Here is a 27,734-nt window from a genome sequence, read left to right as displayed (position 1 = left end):
CTTGATCTTTTGAATTCTGCAGAGGATTCAGAGAGTGAACCTTCTCCTGCCAAATTATTCTTCATTTACTTTATGTTCCAGGGGTGCAAAAAAGAGGCCAGTAGATCTGAAAAGAGGAAACTGGGAAGAGTAGCCCATACAGCTGATTGTGTTTATCTGCTTAACCAAACAAATAGATAGCACAGAGGACACCTCGTAAGAGTCAGAAATTGGTTCATTTGAGCTTGTTTGTTTGTTCAATTCTGACAATGTAAAAGGTGATGAACCCTCCATGTGTCAGCTGGCCGTTGGTGGGATAGTTAGAGGACAAAGGATGTCTATATTTAAAGCATTTTTCCTCTATTACTGTGTTTTGTAAGCTGTGGCCACGCCAGCTGATGACATCATTACAACTAATGTATATTAGAGCTTTACAGCGGTTAGACTGTGGCCACGTATCACTGACCAAAATGGCTCTGAAGCCAAAAGAGCATGAAGCAGAGTTCATTACACACAGGCACAATGAGGACACTGAGCAGAGATGTATCCACGCCCTGTCTGTGTCACTGCCCAGAGGTCAGCTAAATGATACCGTTAGCTTTCCCAAACAGATACAACCCCTGTTTTATCTCTCTTTCAAAGTGATGTATCATGGCAAAGTCAGTTATTGTAACTCATGCAAGTAAGAATGCAAACTTTCTTGAAGGTTTTAACCAAAAAGCAAACATGGCAGCCAAACAAAGTATTAATAATATAACAAGAGTTGGGAGGAGGGGAAGGAAGCCATACCGGTTTATAACGTTATACCTGAATATTGGGCTGTTGTGGTCTGTCCTTACTTGACATTTTTCCATATGACATATGAATGTGATCTATCATACACACGATATAGACAAAAGTATTGGGATGGGGCTGTTTTTCAGAGGTTGGGTTCGGCCCCTTACTTCCAGTGAAGGGAAATCTTAATGCTTCAGCATACCAAGACATTTTGGACGATGTTATGCTTCCAACTTTGTGGCAACAGTTTGGGGAGGGCAGTTTTCTATTCCAGCATGACAGTGCCCCAGTGCACAAAGCAAAGTCCATAAAGACATGGTTGGACGAGTTTAGTGTGGAGGAACTTGACTGGCCCACACAGAGCCCTGACTTCTTCCAACATCAGTGTCTGACCTCAAAATGCTCAAAATCTTGTGGAAAGCCTTCCCACAAGAGTGGAAGCTGTTCAAGCTGCAAAGCTGTCTGTGGATTTAGAATGTGATGTCATTAAAGTCCCTGTTGGTGTAATGGTCAGGTGTCCCAATACTTTTGACGATAGAGAATATGATGTATGAAATTGAAAAAGAGCTTGAGCATAGCCAGTGTCTTTACTTCCTCCAAATTCATGCTGCCTCTTAAACAGAAAGTGAGAAGAACTAATAGTAAACAAGATGTAACGTAAGTTGTTAAGTAATATTATCTTCACCTTTTTCTGCTTTTCTGTGTGTGTGTGTGTGTGTGTGCGCTCAGCACCAAATGACAGACAGATGACGTTAGAGAATATCTGGTGAATTTTAGCTCTTTACAAGCCAGATACTAATGTCATTAGTTGGTGTAAATAAGCTACAGTTTGCTGACAGGCTCACCATATTATCTAAAATGTCATATCAGTGTTGTTAAGAAAGGGGTAAAAATATCACAAATAGCTTATACCACATAAGAAAGTTATTAATTCAACACACTTCACACTTTTGGGATGTGTGTGTCTGTGTGTATTTGTCTGGAACTATTGCATTAAGAGTGATAGGTGTTGTAGTGATTATTGGGTGGTGCAGGACTCCATCTACCTCTCCGTGTCACCAGGCATGACACCTGACACAGTCGTGGCCACATTATCAGCTTGTGATTATGGGTGACAAAGATGTACTTATGCTAACAGTGTAGTGATTATGCGTTGATGTCACTGACCAAAATGAGATCAGTAACAACAGTGGCTTTAGGGAGTAGTTGTTAAGACATGGTTACAAGTAATAGAGTCACTCACCTGAGTCACACACACACACACTGCGAGGCAGTCACAACTGTACTGTTTTGTCTATTTATCAATACAAGGGAAATAATGTTATCACAGACAACCAGAGGTGAGGAGTCATTTACAGTGCAGGTCTATTTTCAGAGGATGATACAGAACAGAAATGAGCACCACAGGAAGTATTAGAGTCAGAAATACTGACAAACTACAGAAAGCAGCACTAATGAGCTCAATATCAGATTGAGTGGATGTCGGTGAATCACTGGTGTCACAAGAGGGAACCTTCCTTCACTAATGTGCATTAATGCATGGGTCCATTTTTAAGAAAAGAGCAATTGCACACACACCCAGCTGAGTAGTGTGTGTGTGTGTAGGGGAGGGCTTGGGCAGGTGACTGGTTGGAAAACATCACTACCTTGTCTGACGGAAGGCGGGGGGGGGGACTTTAAAACAGACCTGCCTGAGTGATATGAATTTCTTATACAGACCGTTAAGAAGCAGGAGGACAGACATGAGGGACTACGGCTGGAACAATTTCAAGGATTTGATTTTCAGAAATCCTGCTGTTGTCGACCAGGTAGGATTGCAAACCTGTCTGACTAGATTTTCACTTGAAAGTTCAGCACACAACTGTTGTTCTGAATAAGGGTGGGGATCAGATCTACAGAGGAACATGTTGTTTCCTTAATTTGGTATTCAATTTAGATAAAATATATTGTTTTCTATGTTTAATGACACTAAAGTGAGGAAAGTGCATTTTATATATATATATTATTTTTTATGACATGCTGGATATGTAGTTGAATGCTGATGGAGCCAATGTTCCTTTTTCCCTTATCGACTGAGCTGATGTTTTGCTTGCAGAAACCACCACAAATCAATCTTAATGTGAAACAAGAGTGGAAATGATTTTTTAAAAAAATCAGTTTCCAAATTTTTATCTTATGTACCGTATTCCCTTGTAGTAGGAAAAATAAGGCTTTAACTAGGGTTGACAGAGTAACCACACTTGCATTACTTGTAAACATTATATTAAATTAATCTACAATCTATGTATAAATCTTGCACAGCAGTGGTTTGTCACTGTGTGTCACTGAAACCTGTCTGAAGTTCACACCAAGCAGACAGTACAGCAGTGGATTTCACTGGTTAAGATAATCAACAAATCAGCTGTAGTCGTGACTCTATGGTTTCAGCACTCGGCTGGAAACACTGTCCTATGATATGCTTCAGATCAACAGATATTATTACCAAGCTAAGCAGGCATTTGTAGAGCCTAATTCTAAAATTTATTGTTGTCGCTACATTTAGTTTCCTTGAAATGTTTCAGGTATGACATACAATATCTGACACATTTTACACCTTCAATGAGTTTTGAAACTTGTCACTGAGCAGGACCCCCACGTGAATGACGGTGATGAGAACACTGAGCGTGGAAACTGGGCCAACAAGAAGGAGTACATCCTCTCTACGATCGGCTATGCTGTTGGACTGGGAAACATTTGGAGATTTCCATATTTGGCCTACAAGAATGGAGGGGGTAAATACTTGCTGTGTGATTCGTTAGTGTTAGAAAACTGTTAAGGCTATGTTAATTTCATTGCTGTACCAATCTGTCTGTCATTTTGAACAGGTGCCTTTCTCATCCCCTACTTTGTGATGTTAGTGGTGACAGGAATTCCTCTTTTCTTTCTGGAAAGTGCCTTTGGTCAGTTTTGCAGCCAAGGTCCAATTAACATATGGAGAGCTGTTCCACTGCTGCAGGGTAAGACCACTCAGGTTTTTGTGAAAGATAAGTCAGGTACACCTGAAGTTGAAGATGTCAAACATTAAGGATTTGATGAAGCTGTAAGTTAATGGTCCACTATGGACCCAAAAATCCCCCCTTTTCATGACTCTTGACCCTTGTTGTTTGATTTTAAGGCTGTGTTATGTGTCCAGAAGTAAACAGAGCTTCACTGATTGCTTTTGCTTTACTTTTAAGACCAGTGCATAACAAGACGGAGTGGAAAAATTGTGAAGCTATTCATTGCATCATTTGGAATGAATGTGACGTGAGGTGTAGTCAAAATGTATGAATTTGCACTAGCAATAAAAATCAAATTTGAGATGATGATATTAAGTGGCATTTTATGACATAGTGCTAATGATAGTAAAACATTATTAAGATATGACGAATCTCACATTAATCAACACTATGTATTCCTACAGGAGTACAATTAATTTTGTGTGCAAAAAAAAAAAAAAAATAGCAAAACTGTGTGAAATTCTAAAATACACAAAACAAAAATAGGCTACATGAATTAAGTGCCTGCTGGCATAAATTTTTCCCCATTCCAGAGTCAGATGTTGGTTGAAGTGTACAAATCACAATAACATAAAATGCACATTACTCCAGTGCAGGCTGATGTGCATGCTATGCTAACTACAGGCATAGTGTCGTTTTGTGGACATTCACAGCTTAACGGGTTGTGAAGGTAAAGACACAAGCTGGTCATAATTGCTCTCTCTGAAATTTTTAATTCACACACATCGGCCCTAAGGGAGAGAGTAGTGAAAGTATATCAGAGATTTCTCTGATAAACCTCCACTATTAGCGGGCTGTTCTCACACAGGAGACTCTCAGTTTAAAACAAACTAAAGTGAAAGGGAATTGTACTTCTCAAAACAGTTAAAAGTACCAACGCATCAACTAATTAAAAAACTGATATCTACTTAGTACATTTTAGTCAAACAACAGTGTTTCATAAGTTATCTCTCTCCTTACCTCTGCAGGTGTTGGCATTGCCATGGTTACGGTTACTCTAATAGTATCAGTTTACTACAACGTCATCATCGCCTACAGCCTGTACTACATGTTTGCCTCCTTCCAGTCTCCTCTGCCCTGGTCCAGCTGCTTCAGCTGGGCTGACAGTAACTGCAGCAACACGCCTACAGGTGCTTTTGTCGTCTCCAGTTCTTGTGAAGATGTGATGATCAAATGTAATGTTTGGATAACCTAAAAGTACCTCAGGTCAAAGTACATCAAATAATTATTTCATTTTTGCTTGACATAGTCCAATATCTTTTACTCTTCCAGTGTATTGCAATCAAAGTGGTATTTTAGTGGCCAACTGGACTCAGCAAAACAGCACTTGTCCTTCATCCAACATGATCACAGTTCCAGTCCAGAGCCCGAGCGAACAATACTGGGAGTAAGAACCACACACTACATGCAAACAAAGCACAAACACACACACACACACATTTGTCAGACTGCAGTGACTGTACAGTCAAATGTCTCTCCTCTTTAGCCGTGTGGCTCTGCAGAGATCCAGTGGTCTGGATGAAACAGGACCAGTGGTTTGGCACTTGGCCCTCTGTCTGCTGCTCAGCTCTATGATTGTTGCTGCAGCCCTCATCAGAGGCATCAAGTCATCAGGCAAAGTAAGTCAACGTCCACCTAGTAAGTCCTTACCTGAAGTCCAACTTCAAGGCCAGATTGCCATCACACCGCAAATACTCACAATACAACCAAACAATATCCTGGATGAATACAGAATGTATGAACTAGAAAAAGTGCTAAATGCAAGCCCATTTACCGTTTAACTCTCAACAAAAAATGTTATATTATATTATATATATTTGGCATATTGTCAAACAAGTCAAATTATTCCCTAAAAATGTACACATTTGTAAGCAGTTGTTACTTAAAACAAATTGCAACATGGCAAGCACATTTACATTTGCAGGGCCTGGTTTTTCAATTCATGGTTGAAACTTCCAGTAGAAACAAGAAAGAACGAATATATGCTATTGATTACTGTATTCACAATTTTAACTCACCGCTTTTGTCTTTCCAGGTAGTGTATTTCACAGCTACATTTCCTTACGTGGTGATTCTGATCCTGCTGATCAGAGGTTTGACACTAGAGGGAGCCAGAGATGGCATAGAGTTCTACATTGGTTCCCAATCCAATTTGACTAAATTGACCGAAGCACAGGTAAGAACCCAACTGCCCCTGACCGCACAGAGCAACATAAAACAGTAAACTAAATTTATAAAAGATTTTCTATGGATTTAAAACATAACTTTGTGCTTTTAGGTGTGGAAAGATGCAGCTACTCAGACCTTCTACTCTCTTTCGATTGGTTGGGGTGGAGTCATGACTCTTGCCTCCTACAACAGTTTCCACAACAATGTGTTCAAAGACTCATTTGTTGTAACACTTACAAATGCTGGTAATGCTGAGCACAGCTATTGCAACAGCATTAGTATAACAAAGATTTTTTTTCTCGTGAATATATTTTGCTTTCTTTTCCCATCTCTTCCCAGGTACCAGTGTTTTTGCAGGTTTTGCCATATTTTCAATCTTGGGCCACATGGCTAACATTTACAAAATGCCTGTTGGAGAGGTGGTGAAGGAAGGTCAGACAGACACATCATGCGGGTGCCAGTTAATAAAACTCTGGAAGACTGCCAGGTGGTCGCTGATGTTTTGGTTCTTTGTCTGCTTGCAGGATTTGGCCTGGCGTTCATTGCCTATCCAGATGCTCTGTCCAAGCTTCCTATTTCCCCTCTGTGGTCCATTTTGTTCTTCTTCATGCTTTTGACTGTTGGTCTGGACTCCCAGTTTGCAGGAATAGGTGAGATCCTCAGCTGTCATTCATACTGGCTTTAGCAGCTGATAGATTCATGCATCCTATTCTCTCTTCTTGTCATTAGAGGTAATCACCACCTGTCTGGTCGATGCCTTCCCTAAAATCTTAAAATCCAGACGTGCTCTACTGACTATAACAACATGTTCCATCCTCTACCTCCTGGGTCTACCATGTGTTACAAAGGTAAGTTTGCCTTAGCGTAACATTTTGTTAGTGTTGTCTAACATGGACCTGGTTAACCTAGTTTTTTTTTGTGTGTGTGTGTGCTCGTTTGAATAGGCAGGAATATACTGGGTGACTCTAATTGACCAGTTTGTTGCCAGCTGGGTGTTGTTATTTTTGGCTCTCTTGGAGATCATTGGTGTCTGCTACATATATGGTAAATATGATAAGTGGTGACATGTGCATACACAGGTGACAGTGACCCTTAAACTCCAGCTGTGTAAATGGGCGTATTCTTTTCGTGCTTTCCAGGAGGGAACCGTTTTATTAAAGACATTGAGATGATGCTTGGAAATAAAAGCTTCTCCTTCTGGCTGTGGTGGAGAGCATGTTGGTTCTTCCTCAGCCCCTGCATCATAGTGGTGAGGACAACATCACACAAGAAATTTAATTAAGAGTGATTCTAATGGTGGCTGGTTATCTGAACTTGTAATTAAACTGAAATTGAACAGGAAGTGGATTGCATTTAGAAGTCATGCTTGTATGTAAGATCTTTGTCTAACTGCTTTTGAGCAAAAATGAAAAGTGAATAAATAAAAATATATACACATACGTACACATCATGTCAGTTCAGATATTTTTTTGGTAAATTAAACCAGCCAACTCTCTTGTACAGGTGATCCTGGTTTGGTCTCTGATGACCTTTACACCACCGTCCTACGGAGCAGTCCAGTTCCCAGACTGGGGATTGGCTCTGGGCTGGTGCATGGCTGTATTTATCCTCCTCTGGATCCCTGTCATCGCTGTGTATAAGCTGATGAGAGCTCATGGAAGCCCTTGGAAGGTGTGTGTAATGACAGCTGACAAAATACCGTGTTTCAAAACACAAAACACCACTCTTGTTTTTTCCACATTTTTAAATGCATACTTTGTGATGTTTTTCCCCCATAAATTAAGAGTGATAAATAAATAATGCTAATCTCTTACTTTGCTCAGCGTCTGAAGTCATTGTGCTCTCCAGCTGAAGAATGGCATCCCTACCTGGACATCCATCGAGGAGAACGCTACTCAGAAGAACGCTGCCGCCACAGGATGTACAGTAAAAACAAACCAGAAGTAAATGTAAATGTAATCTCTAGCTCATGGCTCTGATGTTTGTGTTCTGTGTGTTTACCTGTCATATTCCTCCTTTTAGTGAAGCAGTGTAATCTGTGAGCACCTTGTACTGAGCTAAGTTAAAGTTGCATTGAGTGATTTTGTACCTGCAGGAGACGCAGAGCGTCGATATTCACTTAATACTCATCTGGTATTTCAGCAGATAAAGAGTGAGATGGGAATCCCATCTGAGGCTTCTTCCTTCAGGGAATAATATCTGAGTCTCTTTGACTCTCCCCACCAGCTATGTTTTTTTGTCTGCTGTCCGGGCAGCAGACAACAAACTTGTGTGAGGTGTTTACAGTAAATGGAACAGAGCCATTTAAGACCACACGGACCAATGAGCGAGAAGTGGCTTTAAGCTACTTCTAGCTCATTAATAATAGCAATTCCTTCATTTCATTCCACATAAATATCAAGTGTTGGTTAATGGGGCTTTGGAGTCAGGGGTTGTTTCTTATTTTGTCATGTATTGACTTTTTATTTATTTTGTTTTCTCTTTTAGTAGTTAGCGTTTCAGTAATCAAGCTTGTCTGTCCTGTCAGTTAACTACAGCACATCCTCTGTTCCACCCCTTTGATGTCCTACAATAAATCTCTTATTTCTGCAACTTTGATGTTGTGTGATGAAGTTATTTACTAGTGGCTAGTAATGTAGCATGGATGAGGCAAACAAAAACATTCCCAAAAGTCCCCATTCATCTCCTCTACAGACGGTGTTACAGATTAGACAACAAGAATTTCTTCAGCCATAATTAACTTCATTTTTGTACACTCCTGCTTCTCCTACTGTGCCAAATGTCTGCTGTGAAAAATGCCTTCTGGGAGACACGTTGTGGTTTTTGAGGACCTTCATCGCTCTAGATTAAGTTTCTGAGTTGCAGTGCAGTTGAGCCACCAATAGGAGGCTCCAAGACTCTACTTGTCAATCATGGAGGTCTCACACCCATTTTTTTCACAGTTACAATCCATAAATCTTTAACTATAGAATAAATAAATCTTTTTTACTTTATATTTTCCTTGGTATGCTTTGGCAACACAAATATATTTACAACTAATATAGAAAAAAGCTGAAACTGAAAATTGATGTCTAAAATCAGAATCAGGTACAGTATATTGTACTACATCCTCATCAGCCACCGCAATGAAAACACAACACAATCATTTTCTGTGTGGGTAGTGTGTTTAGGCTGCGGCACTGTGGACCACATGGGTTACAGAAAAGAAAACACATAGCCCAGCAGTGAAGTTAAAACAGAATGGACTCAAGAGAAACACAACCCAGCATCACGCTGCAACGCCCAGTCACACAAGGCAGCAACGCCGGCTGGTCATCAGCAATGTTGTTCAAGCCAGTTACACTAAACTAGTGAACTGACACTAAAACGCTGGTTCCTACATTTCCCACACTGCAACTCAATGGGTCTTCAGATAAACCCTCTCTGTCTGGTAAATGACCACATCTCGTCTCATCAGCCTCCTACTTTGCATCCTCTGCACGTTCAAAATGTGAAGACTCAGGTTTAGTCCGAGATAACTACAAAGACATCATAAACAGAGCTTCATGTGGAAAACCAGAGGAGTGTCCCTCTGAGGAAGAATTCCCTTTACTGTGGGTCCTTTTTATGATCAGTTATTTTATCACAATAATTGTTGGTACCAATAACAACTCACAGTTAATTAAACAAATTCAACTCATTCTATGTCAAAAGGAAGTCCTATGCAAACTGCAAAGGACTGCAAAGCCCTGACCCTGTCTTCAAATTGTGGATGTGTGGATGACTCTTCACATCACTCATATCATACCACAGCTACAATATAAACATGAAAGAACATATGTAAGCACATAGAACATAGCAACGAGTGTGTTCTATCAAAAACAACTAGTAGCATCGGAATGCTGCCGTTTTGTTCTGGTCAAACTGAAGCATCACAGAATTCCCGCCTGATTCCCTTGGCAGCCCTTGGAGAGGTAAGACCTTTTTACTGCTCTGAGGAGACTTATTTCACTTTTCCTGTTTAATAGGAACTGTTTTAGGTTGGAGAAGAAGCACATTTAGCTTCTCTGCAAAGTTTGTATCAAGTAAATTGCTTTTTAGATGAATTTACAGTCCAAATACCTCCACAGTAACGTGCACTCTTTGGTGCAGGATGTAAACATACGTTTTGTCTTACAAAACACAGTTTAAACATGTAAACACTTGCTTGCTGGTTGCCTTAATTGATTGTGTGGGACATGGACTGCACTTGTAGTGTTCCTCTGCACCAAAGGAAATTTCATGCTGTCTTAAAGGTTTGCAGTTCTTGAACTTGTATCTTGCTGTAGTTTCATTTGCAGATGCCATGAAAATGAAAGACTGTTCAGTGGATATTTCATTATATATGTATCTGTTCCAGTCTTTAGTTAGTACTGTGTGCAGTTTATAGTTAAAAAAAAGGCTTTGATTGATTGTAAATTTGGGAAATAGTGCTTTCATTGCATTTTGATTTATGTTCTCCTTGCTGAATTTTCAAATCATAATCAAAGTGGTTTCATTATGATTATTACTGAGTTCAGTGTGATTTGTTGCATTAATTGCCTAATTTGCAGCAGCTATTTTACAATTGTAATGAATATATGAATTAAGCAATGATATTTGATATATCAAACAATAGATAATGTGTCCATTACAAACGTACATCTTGAATAGTTGAATTTACTTTAAAACTGCATTAAGTCTTTAGTCATTTCATGGCACTGGAATGATATTTTTACATGCCTTTATTCTAAAACTCAGCTATCACTTTCTTATCTGTATGCACAGACAAGTAGTGACCAGAGATATACTGCTTAGTCAATTTCAGTTCAGAGAGAAGGGGTAGTGAAGTTAGACAGTCAGTTAATTAAGAAATAATTTGCTCAGTGTGTTAATGTGTGAAAATATACTCTGATTACCAGTGAAATCACTGCTGTGTGTGTTTGTGTCTGCAGTTCAACGAGTACAACAAACAAAACACTGAGAGAATGTCTTCATCCATGTTTGGAAAAACTTTCTTTAAAAGTCCGCGGACTTCAGGAGAGAAACGAAGGGGTTTGAGACCTTCATCACCTGAAGGCTTTGACCCTCCTGCGATCTGCAAGCAGCCCAGAAGAAGGGGTGACACAACTTCATTTTGTGAAAATACCTCCACTTATACACGCAATTTCACTTCCATTGATGAGATAGATGCACCTGAAAGTGCTCAGTCTTCAGAAGAGGAACAAAGAGGTTTGAAAACTTCATCACCTGAAGACTTTGACTCTCCCACGATCTGGAAAGAGCCCAGAAGAAGAGGTGAGAGACCTTCATTTTGTGGCGACACTGACTCTTCCAGAAACAGGGACAAGCGTGGACGAAAGCTTCAGAGACCTGGGTCACGTGGAAGCTCCCACCCATCAAAAATCTTAACGGAGACCAGACGAATGAGCGAGGGTCCTTCATTCTGTGAAGACACGAGGCCCTCTACGAGCCGGAAAGATCACAGACAAAAGGGTAAGAGATCTTTGTCATGTGAAGACACACAAACAGATGAACTGGAGGATGAAGAGATGGAGATGGATGAGACAGAGCAAAAGAAACTGGTAAAATTGATTGTGAAGAAATGGCAGAGGAGAATGGAGAAAAGGGAAGAACAGTATATGAGCGAGAAAGAAATACAGGACCAAGAGGAGAGAGAGAGGCAGGTGAAGGAGAGAGAAAAGCAAGAGTGGTTGGAAAAACAGTGGAAGGAGTGGGAGTTGACGGAGAGAAAAATATGGGAGAAGGAGCAGAAGAAAAGAGAGAAGTTGGAGAAAAAGGAGCGAGAAAAACTGGTGAAGGAGGAGAAGGAGGAACTGAAGAGGCAGAAAAAGGAGAGAGAAAAGCAGGAGAAGGAAGAGAAGAAACGAGAGCAAAGAGAAATGAAGGAAATGAAAAAACAGGAAAAAGAGGAAAAAGAAAAAGAGAAAAAGGAAGAGAAAGAGAGGAAAAGGCAGGAAAAAGAAGAGGAAAAAAGACAGAAGAAGGAAGAGAAAGAAATGCTGAAGAGAGAGAAAAAAGAGAGAGAAAGACAAGAGAAGGAAGAGAAGGAAGAACTCAAGAGGCAGAAAAAGGAGAGAGAAAAGCAAGAGAAGGAAGAGAAGAAACGAGAGAAAGAGGAAAAAGAGGAAGAGAAAAAGGAAAAGAAAGAGAGGAAAAGGCAGGAAAAGGAGGATGAAAAAAGACAGAAGAAGGAAGAGAAAGAAATGCTGAAGAGAGAGAAAAAAGAGAGAGAGAGACAAGAGAAGGAAGAGAAGGAAGAACTCAAGAGGCAGAAAAAGGAGAGAGAAAAGCAAGAGAAGGAAGAGAAGAAACAAGAGCAAAGAGAAATGAAGGAAAGGAAAAAACAGGAAAAAGAGGAAAAAGAGGAAGAGAAAAAGGAAAAGAAAGAGAGGAAAAGGCAGGAAAAAGAAGAGGAAAAAAGACAGAAGAAGGAAGAGAAAGAAATGCTGAAGAGAGAGAAAAAAGAGAGAGAAAAGCAAGAGAAGGAAGAGAAGAAACAAGAGAAAGAGGAAAAAGAGGAAGAGAAAAGGGAAAAGAAAGAGAGGAAAAGGCAGGAAAAGGAGGATGAAAAAAGACAGAAGAAGGAAGAGAAAGAAATGCTGAAGAGAGAGAAAAAAGAGAGAGAAAGACAAGAGAAGGAAGAGAAGGAAGAACTCAAGAGGCAGAAAAAGGAGAGAGAAAAGCAAGAGAAGGAAGAGAAGAAACGAGAGCAAAGGGAAATGAAGGAAAGGAAAAAACAGGAAAAAGAGGAAGAGAAAAAGGAAAAGAAAGAGAGGAAAAGGCAGGAAAAAGAAGAGGAAAAAAGACAGAAGAAAGAGAGGAAGAAGGAGAAAAAACAGGAAAAGGAGGAGAGGAAAACAAAGAAAATGAAAGAGACTCAGGAGAGTGATGGAGTAAGTGAGGAGACAGAAGTTCATGTGTTGGACAAGCAGGAGGGGGAAAGACAGGAGCAGGAGGAAAAAGAACAAAAGAAAAAAGAGGGGATGGAGAGGAGAAATCAAGAAGAGAAAGAACAGAAAGAAACAAACAAGAAAGAGAAACAAGAGAGAGAAAGAGAGAGAAAGGAGACAGACAGAGAAATTCAGGAGAGAGAAACAGAGGATGAGAAAGAGGACAGAACAAGTCAGGACAAAGAGGAGACAGACAGAACGGAGACCTCCTCAAAAGGTGGCCTGTATTACAGACTCCTCCGGCGTTTTCTGAACTGGCAGAAAAAAAATGTCATCAAAGCCATCAACAGGAGCTACGAGGCCGAGTGGTTCATCACACTCGACAGTAAGAAAATCAATATTCCTGCTTTCACTTTATGTTTCATAGAAATATTCACGGCCTACAAGGAGACACACGCTCAGTTTCAGTTGTTAACAATCATGTCTGATATGTGTAAACAACTGGCAGTTTGTTTTAAATAATCTAATTGATTCAAACTGTTTATATGACTCCTATACACTGCAAAATTCAGAAACTTACAGGAACACTTAAACATGTTGAAAAATGTTCTCTTTCTTGCCACAAATTAGATTTTAAGACCAATACCACTCTCATATCTATGCATTAAAGGACAGGTTGAGGTTGACATTTTTAAGGATGGAAAGTAACTAAATACATTTACTCAAGTACTACACTTAAGTGCAAAGTTCAGGTACTTGTAAGCCTGTTTTACTTCAATATTTCCATTTTGTGCTATTCTGTACTTCCATTCCAGTATAATTTCATATAATTTTAATTTCAAATATTTATCTACTAGATTTAACCTTTAGCAACCTTTGGTCACTTGTTATATATAAAGTGTAAATACAAAATATAATCAACAAAAAATAAAAGATTGTGTATTGTGATATATTCTATCATTATTATAGTAGTTCAAATTGCCCATACTACAACATTTATGTGAATCTTGCACATTAATAAAGCAATCATTAGAATCCATTTGTATCATATGTATATATAAAAGAACCCTGCATTTATAATATAATAATGTCTAGTGTACAAAAGCTGGATAATCCACTACATGTATTCTGTGACAGCACAACAAATGATACCGATGGGATCTGTTGGGAAGGGTGCAGGTGAACAGTTGGACCGCAGACTCAACCTTTAATGTGTTGTCAGTTTCAGGAGATACGGTACAACAGAAAGAGCTGAAAATAAGGAGGGAGTATTACAGAAGGAGGCACCTGTACTCTCTGCAAGGATTCATAGAACACGACAAGGAGAGACTAGAGGAGAGGCGAAGATGGAAGGCAGCGAGAAAGGCCAAGAGAAAGTGTCTGGAGGAAGGACATCAAACCAGCGGCACAGGGGGAAGGTCCAGCACTCGTAAGTCCCAAAAGAGGACATGTAACATACTGAGGTCACACAACCGCATCCATACGGGTACCAATTTGGAATTTCAAGTGACTAAAATAAAATAAAACAGTTAAAATGTAAAAAAAAAAAAAAAAAAAAAGACAAAAAAAAACAAAAAAAACAAATGACAATGATGCAAGCAACCTTACCTAACCTAAAATAACCGAAGCTAACTAAACTAGAATAACTTAACCTAACCCAAAAGTGGTGGGGTATCTGGAAGGGGAAGAACATTTAATAAACATGTAGAATGCCCTGCCGAGCACACAGCTGTAACACAGAAAGTGAATGAGTCATTTGGGGAGAAGTCCCATAAGTCTTCACCAGTCATGTAAACAGGATCATATCACACATGAGAAAGGGTCAAGTATGGAAGACTGTTAACCTATGACAGGTAAGATCCCCCTGTGAATCCTTGGGACAACCTAAGACAGGTACAGCCACAAGTACTTGACCCCAATGCCACTGTGAGCAGGCACAGTGTGCAAGGACATTGTGTTGAGGACGCTTGTGTTCCTGTACCATATGCAGGAACACAGGACCTGGTCTGACAACACATTTAAAAAAAAGACAGGCAAGTATGGAAGGCTGGTTCGCCGATGACGGGTAAGATCCCCCTGCAGAACCCTGGGACAACCTAAGGCAGGCACAGTCACGATTACTTGGCCTATTTGCCACTGTGAGCAGGCACAGTGTGCAACGTCACATCCCATTTCTCATGTTTGTGTGTGCTTTGTCCTTGATACCTGGGACTGGAAGGGACACCCAAAAAATGATCTCAAACACACTTTCTTTGTGGTCTAATGCCCTTGATAAGGATATTGATAAAGCCTGGACCTGAGACTGAACACCTGAGCAAATACAGGCTGGTGTTGCAAAGGCATGTGCATCTACTAACTGCAATAGCAGAGGAGCTATATTTTTAGTCATTTAAAGTTGCTGGTTGGTGTCTGTGGTAGCGGTTGCTGTATGGCTGGCTTGTAAAACACTCGGCCTCTGTGCACTACCTCAGTGTCCTCTGCGGGACGAAGGGTAAAGCCTCCCCTGAGTCCTCCAGCACTTCCACCTCCCCAGAGAGCATATCGATTGTGAAAGTCTGTCATGAATCTCAGCATCGACAGAGCGCTGCCTCTCCTGCCTCTCCTGCTGTCTGCAAGTTCCAGTTCCTGCCCTTGTTCCAGTATCAGCAGCGGTTATTTTTAGGTCATATTGTTGTTTTCTCTTGCATAATCAAAACAATAAATCATAAAAAAACAAAAATGAAAAATAATATACTGCTCATTTTCATATTCATATTTGCGAATGCATATGTTAATGATTATTACATTTAAGTAAAATGATCATCCACAGAGAGGTAACAAATAATAATAATTTAGAAAAAGCCAAGAAACTCAAAGATATATATTTAGATGCTTCCATCAACATGATATGAATTACATGTTGAGGTCTTCACAGTCAGTTATGGAACAGTTATGGTTCTCATTCTCCACCATCAAAATACCAAATGAGTATTCACAGATTTGGCACTGAAGCTGTTCAGGAGGCTCGTATGACGGTCAAACACCAAACTACACAACGCTTTCCCCTGAATGTGTCAGTCATCTTCTTTCTCAGATATGAAATGAGAATCCAAATCCTCTTATCTGATCTGCAGGTTAACAGAAAAGGTAATAACGCCATAAGTAAAGGTATGAATTATGCAAAATATTGTCTTTCTGAGCGTTAAAATATTCAGACATTTAATAAAGAATTAGCATGATGTTAATGAACAACGGCAAATTACAGCAGCAACAGGAATACAAGTGGGATAACCTAAGTTTCATTATGATACAGGCAAAATTGCAATAATTTTACTTTAATGATTTGTTGGTAGTATTTTCACCTGTGCTGCTGTATCTTTACTTCACACTCATCTTAAGAGTCTTACTGTGTCATCCTTGTCATTTTGTCATTGAATTAATTACTGCAGTGTCTCCGCTTTCATATGAACTTATCTAAACTAGAACAAAAAAATACTTCTGCTGCTATAGAAGGAGCAGCTGCTTACAGATGTGTGTGTGTGTGTGTGTGTGTGTATGTGTGTGAGAGAGAGGAGGGGGGGGGGTTGTTATCCATTATTTACTGACGTGACTTCATATTTACAATGGAATTTCTCAGTGTGTGTTCAGTGAACTAGTATTTGATTAAGCCTGAAACCTAACATTAGCTCTCAGAGCAAATTAGCATGTCTGTCTGGGTTGCATGTGTGTAACTATGGCCACGATAAAAGTGCGGTATTGTAATGGCGTGCTGATAAATGGCTTGTGCAGGTGTTACATTTATATGAATGGTATCTGTCATGTTTGCGGCCATGTGTTTACTCTGTTTATACAGCAGCTTTCAGTGATTCTGCAGCTGTCTTATGTCACAGAACCAACAGAGAGGTATTCAGCTGAGCTCAGCCTTTTAACCAGACACGATTACAGCATCTCTACAGCGGTAATTAGAGACAAGAGACAATTATATACAGTGCCATCACACACCACAAGAACATCCCTCACTGGTGCAGCATGTGCTATTTGTGAAATATATATTTTAATTACATTTATTTATCATTTAAAGGCCAAAATTGCTTTCTGGTCTCTTTGTGTTCTTACAGAGTACTCTTCCCAGTTAAAACACAAACATTTATTTGTTGAAAATATTCACTAAGGAATGTAAAGATTTGGTGTTGAAGGTTGTTGTTCTGAGGTATAAAGTGCCTTTCACATTACAGCTGACACATTTTTCACACCAGTCATTCTTCACATCATTTAAGGACAAAACTTTGAAGTTAAAAGCCATCAGGTGTGGCCCAGCACTTCAAGCAGATGAAAGGTGTTCTGTGTGAAAGCCTGCAGGGAGGTGCAGGTGCAAACCCACATGTAATGCACACAAACCGTCTCCTGCATATAATGAGGCTTTAACAAAACATCCTCCAAGCTGTTTAAACCTCCCAGCCTGGTAAAGTGAGGATATAGCATCTTAAAGGACTCCATACAACGCCAACAAAATTTCATCCATTTATTTTTTATTTGTTATTGGAAGAATTAACAAATTACATTTTTTAATTAAAATTAATTTCATTTTGAGGAAGTTACAAGACCAAATGAGGTTGTTGCTGTTGTTGCATTTCTTCAAAGAGCTAAAATATAATGCAAGATGTGGACCAGTAATGTACAGCTTATAGTGGTATTTCATTATTAAATTCATTTTGTGTACAATCCTCAGGGACAAAAACCTTTAATTAGTGTGATGAAACTTTATAACAGTCATTTTGTGTGGTTTATCACTTTGGTTTGTTTCTTTATGATTATCTAAATGAATCCTTACCGAATAAACTCTAGAAGAAGAAAATCAGTGAGATATTCTCATGTAGGTATAAAATTGGTTGAAAATTGCTTTATCAGGTAATTTGCTTCCTCATGAAGTCTATAATTTACTATTGACTTGTAATGTACATTTTAGCAATATACTTTAGATATGCTCTGTACAATTTATACATGTAAGTTGCATGTCATTTGCAAAAACTGCACTATAGAGTCAAACACGGACACACTGTGTAGCACTGTTGTGAGGGTTTTTACATCAGGAGTGCAATGTTTTAACACACAGACAGACATGATAGTTACAAGAAGGGAGGCACAAGGCATGTCTTCCTGTGTTCAGCACTCCACACAGCCCATGCTGAAGACACATTGCGACAGTGGGTCAAAGGTGCTGATGGGCACTGGGAGGTGAAAAACGCCCCAGTTCCGCCAGCAGTGAAGGATTATAATCGGTATGTACAATATCCAGCTATGTTCAATGAACTATGAAATGCGACAGTTTTTGTCCTTGATGTATTTATTTTGCTGTATTTTCTCAGTGTTGTGATTTTTCTGTCCGTTAGGGTTCATGGGTGAAGTGGACCTCTCTGATGCCCTCATAGGGCCCTATAATTTAACAATACCCAGCAGTGGTACTTTGTTTTAATACTTAATGGACATCACAATTGTGAATGCCTTTCTCCTGCACAAAGACATTGCCAAAGGTAAAAGGGAGGTCCCTATGAACCCGAAGGCATTCAGAGAGACCTTTGCTGTGGAGCTAATGCAGTTGAGTTTGTCCTCCATAGCCAAACTTGTACTTTCTCCTGCTAAATCCAAAGCACATCACAGGCCAGTGCATATCAGTACCACTGGTAGACTGAAGTGCATGCCAAGACAACAGTGAAGTGCTCCTCTTGTGATTTGCCGCTGTGTGTCATCCCTGGTTGTGACCGTTACAATGACTGGCATCTTGGCAAAAACCTTTGTGAACCTTATGTGAACTTTAACATTTTGCTCTGTGCTGTTTTTTTTTCCATATAAAACGATTTTTGCACTACAACACTGGTTTTGACTCATATATGCACAAAGACTAGTTTCAAAAAGGGAAAAGGCATTTAAATGTGTTTATGTTTCAAGTACTTGAGTCAGCACTGCTAAGTGAACCTGGATATGGGATAGAATATCTCTAAGGATCCCTTTCATTTGTGCCCAGAATTATTATACCTCATCAAGTCTTCAATACTAGCAGCCTTTCTATCCAAGGTATATGACCACAGTTATCAGGGGTTTGTCGGGAGAAACAAGGTTTTCTCTGAGAAGGAAACTTGGAATCTAAAATTTCCCTAACTAAAGGTGTCAGGGAAATGTGGCAGAGTAAAATGAACAATAGCTGCTGTATTGTGGACTATGGAAATACTGAAATGCAGTACAAGTACCTCAGACTTGTGCAGGAGTACAATAAACAAGTAAATGTATTTGTTTACATTTCACCACTTTTACCCTAAACATATTCGCAGTGACAGGCTCACTGAGAGAACAGTTTAATTAACAGCTGAGCGGAAATGAGCTTACTTTGTCTCACTGTATATGTAAAGGCAATGTTAAACTGTCAAACAGACCTCCAGATGAACCTGTCTCTCCGACAGCGAATCCAGTTTAGTTGGTGTTGACACTTGACACTTTTTTTTTTTGAGCCATTTGGCTTTTCTTCGACATACCATCAGAAGCAGATGAAAACAAAATGTGGGAATATGGCATGACGAAAATGAACAAGGATCCTGCAATTCTTGCCGATCAGGTAGGATTGTAGACAACTGTGGCTGCAGCCAATTTTGTATTTGTACTTAATGAGTTTTGTCATTCATCCAAAATGACTTTTTGCTCCAGTCCACTCACTGTGTGTCATGTTCACTATGTGCTTCACTTTCACAGTGAGGTTTTAAAGTCCTGCATTTTATGATATTTTCATATCTCCTGTAGACCTTTTTTTCAAAGCAAACATTTTAACTCGACGTGTATAGAGTTTACATTAGTGGAACCGAGCCGTTGTTGTCAACATCTGTGCTTTTCCAACAATTGCAGTCACACATGTCTGCTGTGAAAAATGTTTACGAGCCACTGATGTCTGAGAATCGGCAGGTGTTGAACTAAGACCTCAGCATTGGTTGTGAAAGGGTGAAATTAATGTGAACCCATTGATGTTTGACAACAGACTATATATTGTACAGTATTGGTGCAGTGGTTTTTAGTGATTGCTATATTGTATACGTTGTTTATCTTTCTGATTTATTGCGTCATCATTTATGAAATAGACAATACCTTAACAGTTCATTGGATAAAAAAACAAAACAAAACAAAGAAAAAAAACTTTTTTTAAAACACTTCTTTGAGCAGGAATCTCATGTGAATGACGGAGATGAGAATCCTGAGCGCGGAAACTGGACCAATAAGACAGAGTCCATGCTCTCTATGATTGGCTATGCTGTTGGCCTGGGAAATATCTGGAGATTTCCATATCTGGCCTACAAGAATGGAGGAGGTAATTATTTGGCATCAGTGTTTAGAGAATCCCTTATTATATCACTTTTGTAAGTATTATGAATATCATGAAAACTTGCTTTTATCCCTGTGAGCAGGTGCCTTCCTCATTCCCTATTTCATTATGTTGGTTTTGTGTGGAATTCCGCTTTTCTTCCTGGAAAACGCCATTGGTCAGTTTTGTAGCCAAGGCCCAATCAATGTGTGGAGAGCAGTGCCAATACTTCAGGGTAAGCCTGATAGAGGAATACTTCTGAAACCTCCTATATGACTGACTTTATTGTTGGTTAAACAGTTACATTTTTTTCTGCCCAGTAGCAGAGACAATGAGAGGAGATCACAATTGTGGACAATTTGTGTCACAAAGTACATTAATTGTTAAAGTGAAACATTTTATAGGACCCAGTAATTTATTGAATGTGCATTTCAATCTATTGTCATTTCCAGGTGTTGGCTTTTCCATGCTTGTGGTGAACACACTGTTGTCAGTTTATTATGGCATCATTGTCGCCTACAGCCTGTACTACATGTTTGCCTCCTTCCAGTCTCCTCTGCCCTGGTCCAGCTGCTTCAGCTGGGCTGACAGTAACTGCAGCAACACGCCTACAGGTGCTCTTCCACTCATTATCTTTATTTGTGGAGATGTGTCAATTAAATCTGCTGATTGGTGAAAGATGGTCTGTCATGCCAGAGCTCATTAGTTCTGTTTTCAGTTTGAGACAATGTAATGTAAACACTGCATCTTCTGTACACCCACAGACTGATATAGTATGCAAGCTATTCACCGTTTCTCTCTCATTTTCTAGTGTATTGCAATCTAAGTGGTATTTTAGTGGCCAACTGGACTCAGCAAAACAGCACTTGTCCTTCATCCAACATGATCACAGTTCCAGTGCAGAGCCTGAGCGAACAATACTGGGAGTAAGAACCACATAATTTATGTCAATAGGACACAAACACACACACACACACACATTTGTCAAACTGCACTGGCTGTACAGTCAAATGTCTCTGCTCTTCAGCCGTGTGGCTCTGCAGAGATCCAGTGGTCTTGATGAAACAGGACCAGTGGTTTGGCACTTGGCCCTCTGTCTGCTGCTCAACTTTATGATTGTTGCTGCAGCCCTCATCAAAGGCATCAAGTCATCAGGCAAAGTAAGTCAGCACTCACCTCATGGCAAGTCCCTGTCCAAAGTTGAAAAGATCAGCTTCTCCCTTAAGGAGAAGAAAATGAGTTTGTCGCTGTCTGAGTTCATACATTCATTTTGTTATGAATAGTGATGTGACATATTCATATATCGAGGCACTCATAATGCTCTGTGATTAACTCACACACGGTGTATGATTGTATGGCTTTTGTCTCACCAGGTTGTGTATTTCACAACTACATTTCCCTATGTGGTGATTCTGATCCTGCTGATCAGAGGTGTGACACTAGAGGGAGCCAGAGATGGTTTAGAGTTCTTCATTGGTTCCAAGTCTAATTTGAGTAAACTGGCTGATGGAAAGGTAGGAATCAAGCTATCACAGTTTACAACACAAGAAGAGCAAGATATTAAGAGGCTACAGCCGCACAAGCAGCCATTCAGATCTCCCGATTAACACAAAACACAAAGCTGAGGATGATGAGATTGTCATTAGTTTTTTACGTTTTTTGTATAAGTATTGGAGTGTAAGTGAATCTCATGGCAGGGGTAGAGAAAAATTCAGGAGTTCACTAAAATCAGTTGGATTTATCATCTGGGAACCATGAACCCTTTAGCAAATTTCATGAACCAAAGCGGTGGACATACTGACAGACCAAGATTACTACAAAAGGCCAGTAGCGTGGCTAAAAAGAGGAGATTGAACACAGGATATGCAGCAGTTATCACTTGCTGTTTGTATACACAACATTAAGTGATTCTGGATAGAGACAGTTTATTGTGGAGTCTGAGGTTCCCAAATTGCTGCCAACCCAAAATGTTGGTATTTGGTCACCTGCGAATGAGAGTCAACAGTCAACTATCTTTCTACAGAATGGTTTATGCCCAGAAATATCCTAAACAGAGCAAACTGTTTAGAAAATAAGAAAATACAGGCAGTCAGCAGAGTCTATGCAGATCTCAGTCATCACGCAACATGATACCTGTCACGTGTATGATGGCTAAGACCGCTTATTTTTGTATAGGTCTCGGCTTCTTTTTAAAGACATCCCTCCGTATTATGCCTTTAAGTTTGCAAAATATGTCCTATATGTGTTTTAGGTCTGGAAAGATGCAGCAGCTCAGACTTTTTATTCCTTATCCATTGCTTCGGGTGGACTTTTGACTCTTGCATCCTATAGCAACTTCAACAACAACATCCTGCTGGACTCAGTATTTATAACCTTCATTAACCATGGTAGGAAAATACTATTTCAAGTGAAGCACTATTTCAAATAAAGTTTGGGTTGGTTTTTCCAATAAATCTCCAATATGTGTGAAATCGGGCATGTTATCTGTCAACTGATTAGTCTGTGTGGCTCTGTTCATCTCCTCTTAGGTACCAGTGTGTTTGCAGGCATTGCCATCTTTTCAATTCTGGGCCATATGGCTCATGTTTATGGAAAGCCTGTTGGAGCAGTGGTGAAGGACGGTCAGACACCTCTAATACCGCTTTCTTTTTTTAGATGTCAAAACCAGACCAGGGTGACCAGATATCCAGAAAAAATTGTGCCAGTTCCAATTTATGAGACTAAAAATTAGGCCAAACCTGAGTTTTGTTTTGTTATAGCCTAATAAAATATATAACAGGCAACTGATCATTGTGAAACATTCATGTTTCCCACATTGATTTACTTGTGTCGGCCCTCTGTAACTCAACATGGACCAGATGTATGTAAAACAGAGTACCCAGAAACTGCCAAAAACACACAAGGCAAAGCTAAACAAATCTCATCATAGATCTGTCTTTTTTATACTTTTGATACTTTCAGTCCTGTTGAATGTGGCTATTGTGTTGTTTTAAACGCAATACACTACAATACAGTAAGTACCTATGTTTTTAACAACAGTAGGGAAGAAGCTAGGACAGATGCAACAGGTGAGATTGACAGCTTCATTTGTTATCAGGTACATGACAATTAAAATATTAGCAGAGGATTACAAGAAATCCCGTCCCAAGTTTCACCTAATCTCATCTGGTCAGCCTGCTGCTATTTGTTTTCTGATGTTTTGTTTCTCCATCTCTGTGTGCAGGATTTGGCCTGGCATTTATTGTGTATCCAGATGCCATGAATAAGCTTCCCATTTCCACTTTCTGGTCCATTCTGTTTTTTTTTATGCTCTTCATAGTTGGCCTGGACTCTCAGTTTACACAATTAGGTGAGACTGTCATTTCCTTGTGGCTCTGCTGTCGTACTGTGCTAATTTAGATTACAGCCTAATTTCCAATTTCAACCTAATTAAGCTAATTTCTTGTCTTTAGAGGTGATCATCACCTGCCTGTGTGATGCCTTCCCTGAAATATTCAAATCTAAACGTGCTTTAGTGACTGTAGCGACATGTTCAGTCATCTACCTCCTGGACCTGCCATGTGTCACAAGGGTACTGTAGATCTCCTGACGGTGATTTTATGACTACTGTTTGATATTATTTCCCTGCTTACCAGCAGTGTGTGTGTGTTTGTGTGTGTGTGTGTGTGTGTGTGTGTGTGTCTGGAATAGGCAGGAATATACTGGGTCACTCTAATCGACCATTTTACTACCAGCTGGGCGCTCCTTATTTTGGCTCTCATGGAAATCTTTGGCTTCATCTACATATATGGTAAATTTAAATGACAGCTCTAGTGATATGTAAAAGTGAAATTAAACTTCACATGTTGTGTTATTGGCGTAGCTGTGTGTAAATGCATGTAGGTCTATACTTACGTCTATGTCAGTTTTCAGCAATGTTCCCAAAGCACTTAACAACCCAGCATATCCATTAATATTTTCAAATATAAAGTGCAGGCATCGTGGCACTAGTTATCTTACCTACCATAGCTAACTTGAAGGATGAGGCTTCTGATATTGCATGTTTTTTTTACAGTCAACAAATAACATGAAAAGACCAAAACTATTCAGTTTCTCAGTACTTTCAGACTTTCCCAGGGAGTTTTTCAGTCAGTAGGATGGTGTACATGGGATTAAATCAAAATGAATTACAATACCCAGGTGCATCATTATGAAGTCACTGGAGCAATGGTGCAGCTCATTGATGGGAGCCAAATTCTGTTTGGCCGTATTATAGACAAGTGAAACAAATGGTGGATTAACCTGTGGACTTTAGGAACTGCCAAGATAAACAGGAGAATTTTCAGATGTTTTCTTTTGTACAATTATGGAAAAAGGATTTACAACACTTCTTTTCTTTTACTATCTTCTGAAAGATGGTAGCAAAATGTAAACTAACTTTAAACTATATCACTTTTTTTTCTTAATTAATAAGGATTGATTTTCATTGGTTTTGGTATTTTTATGGGATTTGTTGACAATAAGTAAAATATATAATGATACCAGACTTATTCTGTTAGCACCAGCCAATAATAGACCACTTCACAAGAAGCTATCGCCTGTGATTTGTCTCTTCTCTGTGGATATGGCAATGTTGAAGATCAACATGTAAATATTGATTTCCCTTCTGTCAATTTTACAAAGATTATCTATGACTAATAAATAAATAAAAAAAACAGCCCTAGCCTTGGCTAGAAGTTCACTTGAGTGATTTAATACCTGATTTGTATATATTCTCCTCATGAATTACAGGAGGAAAACGTTTCATTGAAGACATTGAGATGATGATTGGAAAAAAGAGCTTTGGTTTCTGGCTGTGGTGGAGAGCATGCTGGTTCTTCTTCAGCCCCTGCATTATTTTGGTGAGTACAACCCTTTGTCCTGCTCTTCTTCGTTCTCTACCTTTAACAGACGCTCTACCTAGTTTTAATTTCAACGTCCACTTAAAAAGGCACTTTTGTGGCCCGTAATGTTTTGAATTATTTTGTAGTAAATAACAACGGTAACATGGACAACTATATTGTCCTTAACTTGGGTGCATTTTGCTGTTTGACCAGACCATGTAAACAATACATTTATAGAGAATAACCAAACAAAACCAAACTATAATCTATTGAGTTAGTAATAAGTAGTCATATGTGGGTGTTGGAGGAGTGGAAATTGTTAAATTGCTAAATTAAACTGCCTGTAACCAAGGCTGAGCTAAACACAAGGAAACACAAACAAAACCAAGTTGGGTGCCGCCAGTCCTTCAGGAGGGCGACAGAGAGGCCATCTTAAAACCAACCAGTTTATCAAGACTCCCTGCAGGTGAGGCCAAACATCAAGCGAGGGGGGACGGGCCAGGCAGTCAGGGAGAACCTAAAAAAATGAAGCAGGTGCAGGCCAAGCAGGTACCGTCCTGCAGAACAGGGCCATCAGTGCTTTGATAATTTTTTTTTGCTTGTTTGGTTTTTTTTAGTTATACAGTTTAGTAGCTGCAAAAACCCTGCAGTCCTTTGGGAAATCCGTCCCATTGTGTACATAAACATTAGACATTAGCAAATTCAACAAATCCTAACACTTGGATCATCTTTGAGACATCTTTCTTCGCCTGTATGAATATGGATGTTATGTTCATCACTACCATTTTTTTGTCCAGGTGGTTCTGGTCTGGTCTTTCATAACCCTTGTGCCCCCCACCTATGGCAGCATTGAGTACCCATCTTGGGGCTTGGCACTGGGATGGTGCATGTTTGCGTTCATGCTAATATGGATCCCTGTTGTTGCTGTGTATAAGCTGATGAGAGCTGAGGAAAGCCCCTGGAAGGTGTGTTTGATATCTTGTTTAATACAAGAAACATTTAAAGCAGGCTGAGATTCCCTTCTGCAACAGTCTTCTGTCAACAATGTCCTTGTAAGTGTACTCTCATATTCGTGCTCTTAATTGTACCGTACTTTCTACAGCGTCTGAAATCACTGTGTTCTCCCTCTGAGAAATGGCATCCCTATCTGGACATTTATCGAGGAGAACGCTACTCTGAAGAACGGTGTCGTCGAAAAAGAGTTGTGTCAACAAACGACAAGCAAATGTAAATGCAACTTCCAGTCCATGGCACTGATCTGACTACTAATATATTCTGATATATTAGATATATGTTTACTTCCCACTGGTTAATCAAGTAAGGTGATGATTCAAGTTATGTCAGTGATACAGAAGGAACAGAGTTGAACCAAAAGCCAAATTAAATGTTACAAGTCTTTCGTGTGCTTTCAATGCGTTTACACACGTACATGTTTGTCTTTTTGGGAGCGGTAGAGCAGTCATTCACCAGCTGGAAGGTCAGTGGTTTAGTCCCTGGCCCCTGCAGTCTACATTTCAAAGTGTCCTTAGGCAAGATACTGAACCCTAAATTGCTCCTCATGGGTCTTTCATTGGTGTGTGAGTGTTTGCATGAATGGTTATCAGTCCTAATGAGCATGTGACGTCTTGCATGATATTTTCTGCCACCAGTGTATGAATGTGTCAGTGACTCAAAGAGTTAAAGCAAGGCGTCTGGACTTGTGAAGATTGGCTTGAAGACGTTTCGCGAAACGTCTGGCCAGAACTGATGAAGCTGCTTGGATTAGCAGCGAAACGTCTTCAAGCCAATCTTCACAAGGCCAGACGCCTTGCTTTAACTCTTTGAGTGAATATGACCTGGATGACTGAGAATCTCCACAGAACGTGTCAATGCTTACTTGTGTTGTAAAGTGCTCCAAGTGGTCACTTACTATTAACTAATACTTTGTTGGAGGGGATTCTTTAAATTTGTCACAAACATCCTCTTGGCCTCAGTGGTGATGTTATAAGAATTTGATAGGCAAAGGTGAAGATCATTGTGGCTTCACAGAAAACATTTTTGGCCACAGCAATTCATACAAAACTGACAAAATTTCTCACAAATGTTTAATATCATAAAATGAATGAAATGATGACATTTTATACCCAAAAGATCAACATCGACGTGATGTGTGTCACAATATTCTGCAAAACCACTTTTCTGGTCATTATTCAACTTTATAACTCCTTTACAAAAGAAAGCTTGTGATCATATTAACATTTGGTCAGGGACTGTACTGGTGACACTAATCTAATCTAATTGTTATACCTTTTGTTAAATTCCTTCAAAGTTTTCACATATATACATATGTTCTATGAGTCTGAATATGTATGTAAAGTGCAACTCGTCTTCAGGCTCAGCTACCTACAGTTTAATTGTTTGAAGATTCAGTGACTCAGTTTTTCAAGTTCAGTTTTCAAACTCTGCCTACACATGTGGTACTAATTATGTTTTTGTTTTTTTGGTTAGAATTATGGAATTATTCAGAGTCCTCTGCGCACCCAGGGTAAAATAAATGGCTTTTAAATGCATATGTTGTTCAAAGGCTCAGGGGTTCAGAACTCAATTCACGTCAGGGGAAGTTGGGAGTCAAGCAGTTTTAAAATTATTCCGAATGCTGCTCCAACACCGTTCGTTAAGTTATGCAGGAATGTGTGGC

At 39.5% G+C, this 27,734-nt stretch overlaps 3 protein-coding genes across 3 annotated transcripts; all 3 read left to right on the top strand.

The window, feature by feature from the left end:
- The first annotated feature begins 2,354 nt into the window (after positions 1-2,354).
- Positions 2,355-8,559, top strand: slc6a14 (solute carrier family 6 member 14). The gene is made up of 15 exons (XM_046385321.1): positions 2,355-2,564; positions 3,383-3,527; positions 3,621-3,752; positions 4,763-4,924; positions 5,067-5,181; positions 5,281-5,413; positions 5,830-5,970; positions 6,073-6,208; positions 6,303-6,395; positions 6,488-6,613; positions 6,693-6,811; positions 6,908-7,007; positions 7,103-7,212; positions 7,467-7,634; positions 7,787-8,559. The coding sequence occupies exons 1-15, from the start codon at positions 2,457-2,459 to the stop codon at positions 7,940-7,942; spliced, it is 1,944 nt and encodes a 647-aa protein (XP_046241277.1). The 5' UTR covers positions 2,355-2,456; the 3' UTR covers positions 7,943-8,559.
- A 1,282-nt stretch (positions 8,560-9,841) lies between these two features.
- On the top strand, positions 9,842-15,261 carry LOC124057131 (trichohyalin-like). Its single transcript, XM_046385268.1, has 6 exons — positions 9,842-9,916; positions 10,916-11,456; positions 11,564-11,748; positions 12,215-12,268; positions 12,551-13,259; positions 14,097-15,261. The coding sequence occupies exons 1-6, from the start codon at positions 9,842-9,844 to the stop codon at positions 14,396-14,398; spliced, it is 1,866 nt and encodes a 621-aa protein (XP_046241224.1). The 3' UTR covers positions 14,399-15,261.
- Positions 15,262-19,427: 4,166 nt separating this feature from the next.
- Positions 19,428-26,640, top strand: LOC124057130 (sodium- and chloride-dependent neutral and basic amino acid transporter B(0+)-like). Its single transcript, XM_046385267.1, has 15 exons — positions 19,428-19,460; positions 20,057-20,201; positions 20,299-20,430; positions 20,648-20,809; positions 21,007-21,121; positions 21,223-21,355; positions 21,569-21,709; positions 22,447-22,582; positions 22,724-22,816; positions 23,419-23,544; positions 23,648-23,766; positions 23,886-23,985; positions 24,966-25,075; positions 25,855-26,022; positions 26,160-26,640. The coding sequence occupies exons 1-15, from the start codon at positions 19,428-19,430 to the stop codon at positions 26,286-26,288; spliced, it is 1,842 nt and encodes a 613-aa protein (XP_046241223.1). The 3' UTR covers positions 26,289-26,640.
- The last annotated feature ends 1,094 nt before the right edge of the window (positions 26,641-27,734 follow it).

Source organism: Scatophagus argus, chromosome 3 (assembly GCF_020382885.2).
Source record: "Scatophagus argus isolate fScaArg1 chromosome 3, fScaArg1.pri, whole genome shotgun sequence".
In the NCBI taxonomy this organism is placed as follows: Eukaryota; Metazoa; Chordata; class Actinopteri; family Scatophagidae; genus Scatophagus; species Scatophagus argus.
Note: the sequence above shows the minus strand (reverse complement) of the source record. Positions and strands in the feature narration are given on the sequence as shown.

Excerpts from the sequence above, each read along its gene's own strand:
- slc6a14 (XM_046385321.1), top strand. The coding sequence starts at position 2,457 with ATGAATTTCTTATACAGACCGTTAAGAAGCAGGAGGACAGACATGAGG. Across the intron at positions 5,414-5,829 it reads GCATCAAGTCATCAGGCAAA|GTAGTGTATTTCACAGCTAC; the intron begins GTAAGTCAACGT and ends TTGTCTTTCCAG. Across the intron at positions 6,209-6,302 it reads TGTAACACTTACAAATGCTG|GTACCAGTGTTTTTGCAGGT; the intron begins GTAATGCTGAGC and ends ATCTCTTCCCAG.
- LOC124057131 (XM_046385268.1), top strand. The coding sequence starts at position 9,842 with ATGCTGCCGTTTTGTTCTGGTCAAACTGAAGCATCACAGAATTCCCGC. Across the intron at positions 11,749-12,214 it reads GAGCAGAAGAAAAGAGAGAA|GAGAGACAAGAGAAGGAAGA; the intron begins GTTGGAGAAAAA and ends AAAAAAGAGAGA. Across the intron at positions 13,260-14,096 it reads GTGGTTCATCACACTCGACA|TTTCAGGAGATACGGTACAA; the intron begins GTAAGAAAATCA and ends ATGTGTTGTCAG.
- LOC124057130 (XM_046385267.1), top strand. The coding sequence starts at position 19,428 with ATGAACAAGGATCCTGCAATTCTTGCCGATCAG. Across the intron at positions 21,710-22,446 it reads GTAAACTGGCTGATGGAAAG|GTCTGGAAAGATGCAGCAGC; the intron begins GTAGGAATCAAG and ends TATGTGTTTTAG. Across the intron at positions 23,986-24,965 it reads TGGCTTCATCTACATATATG|GAGGAAAACGTTTCATTGAA; the intron begins GTAAATTTAAAT and ends CATGAATTACAG.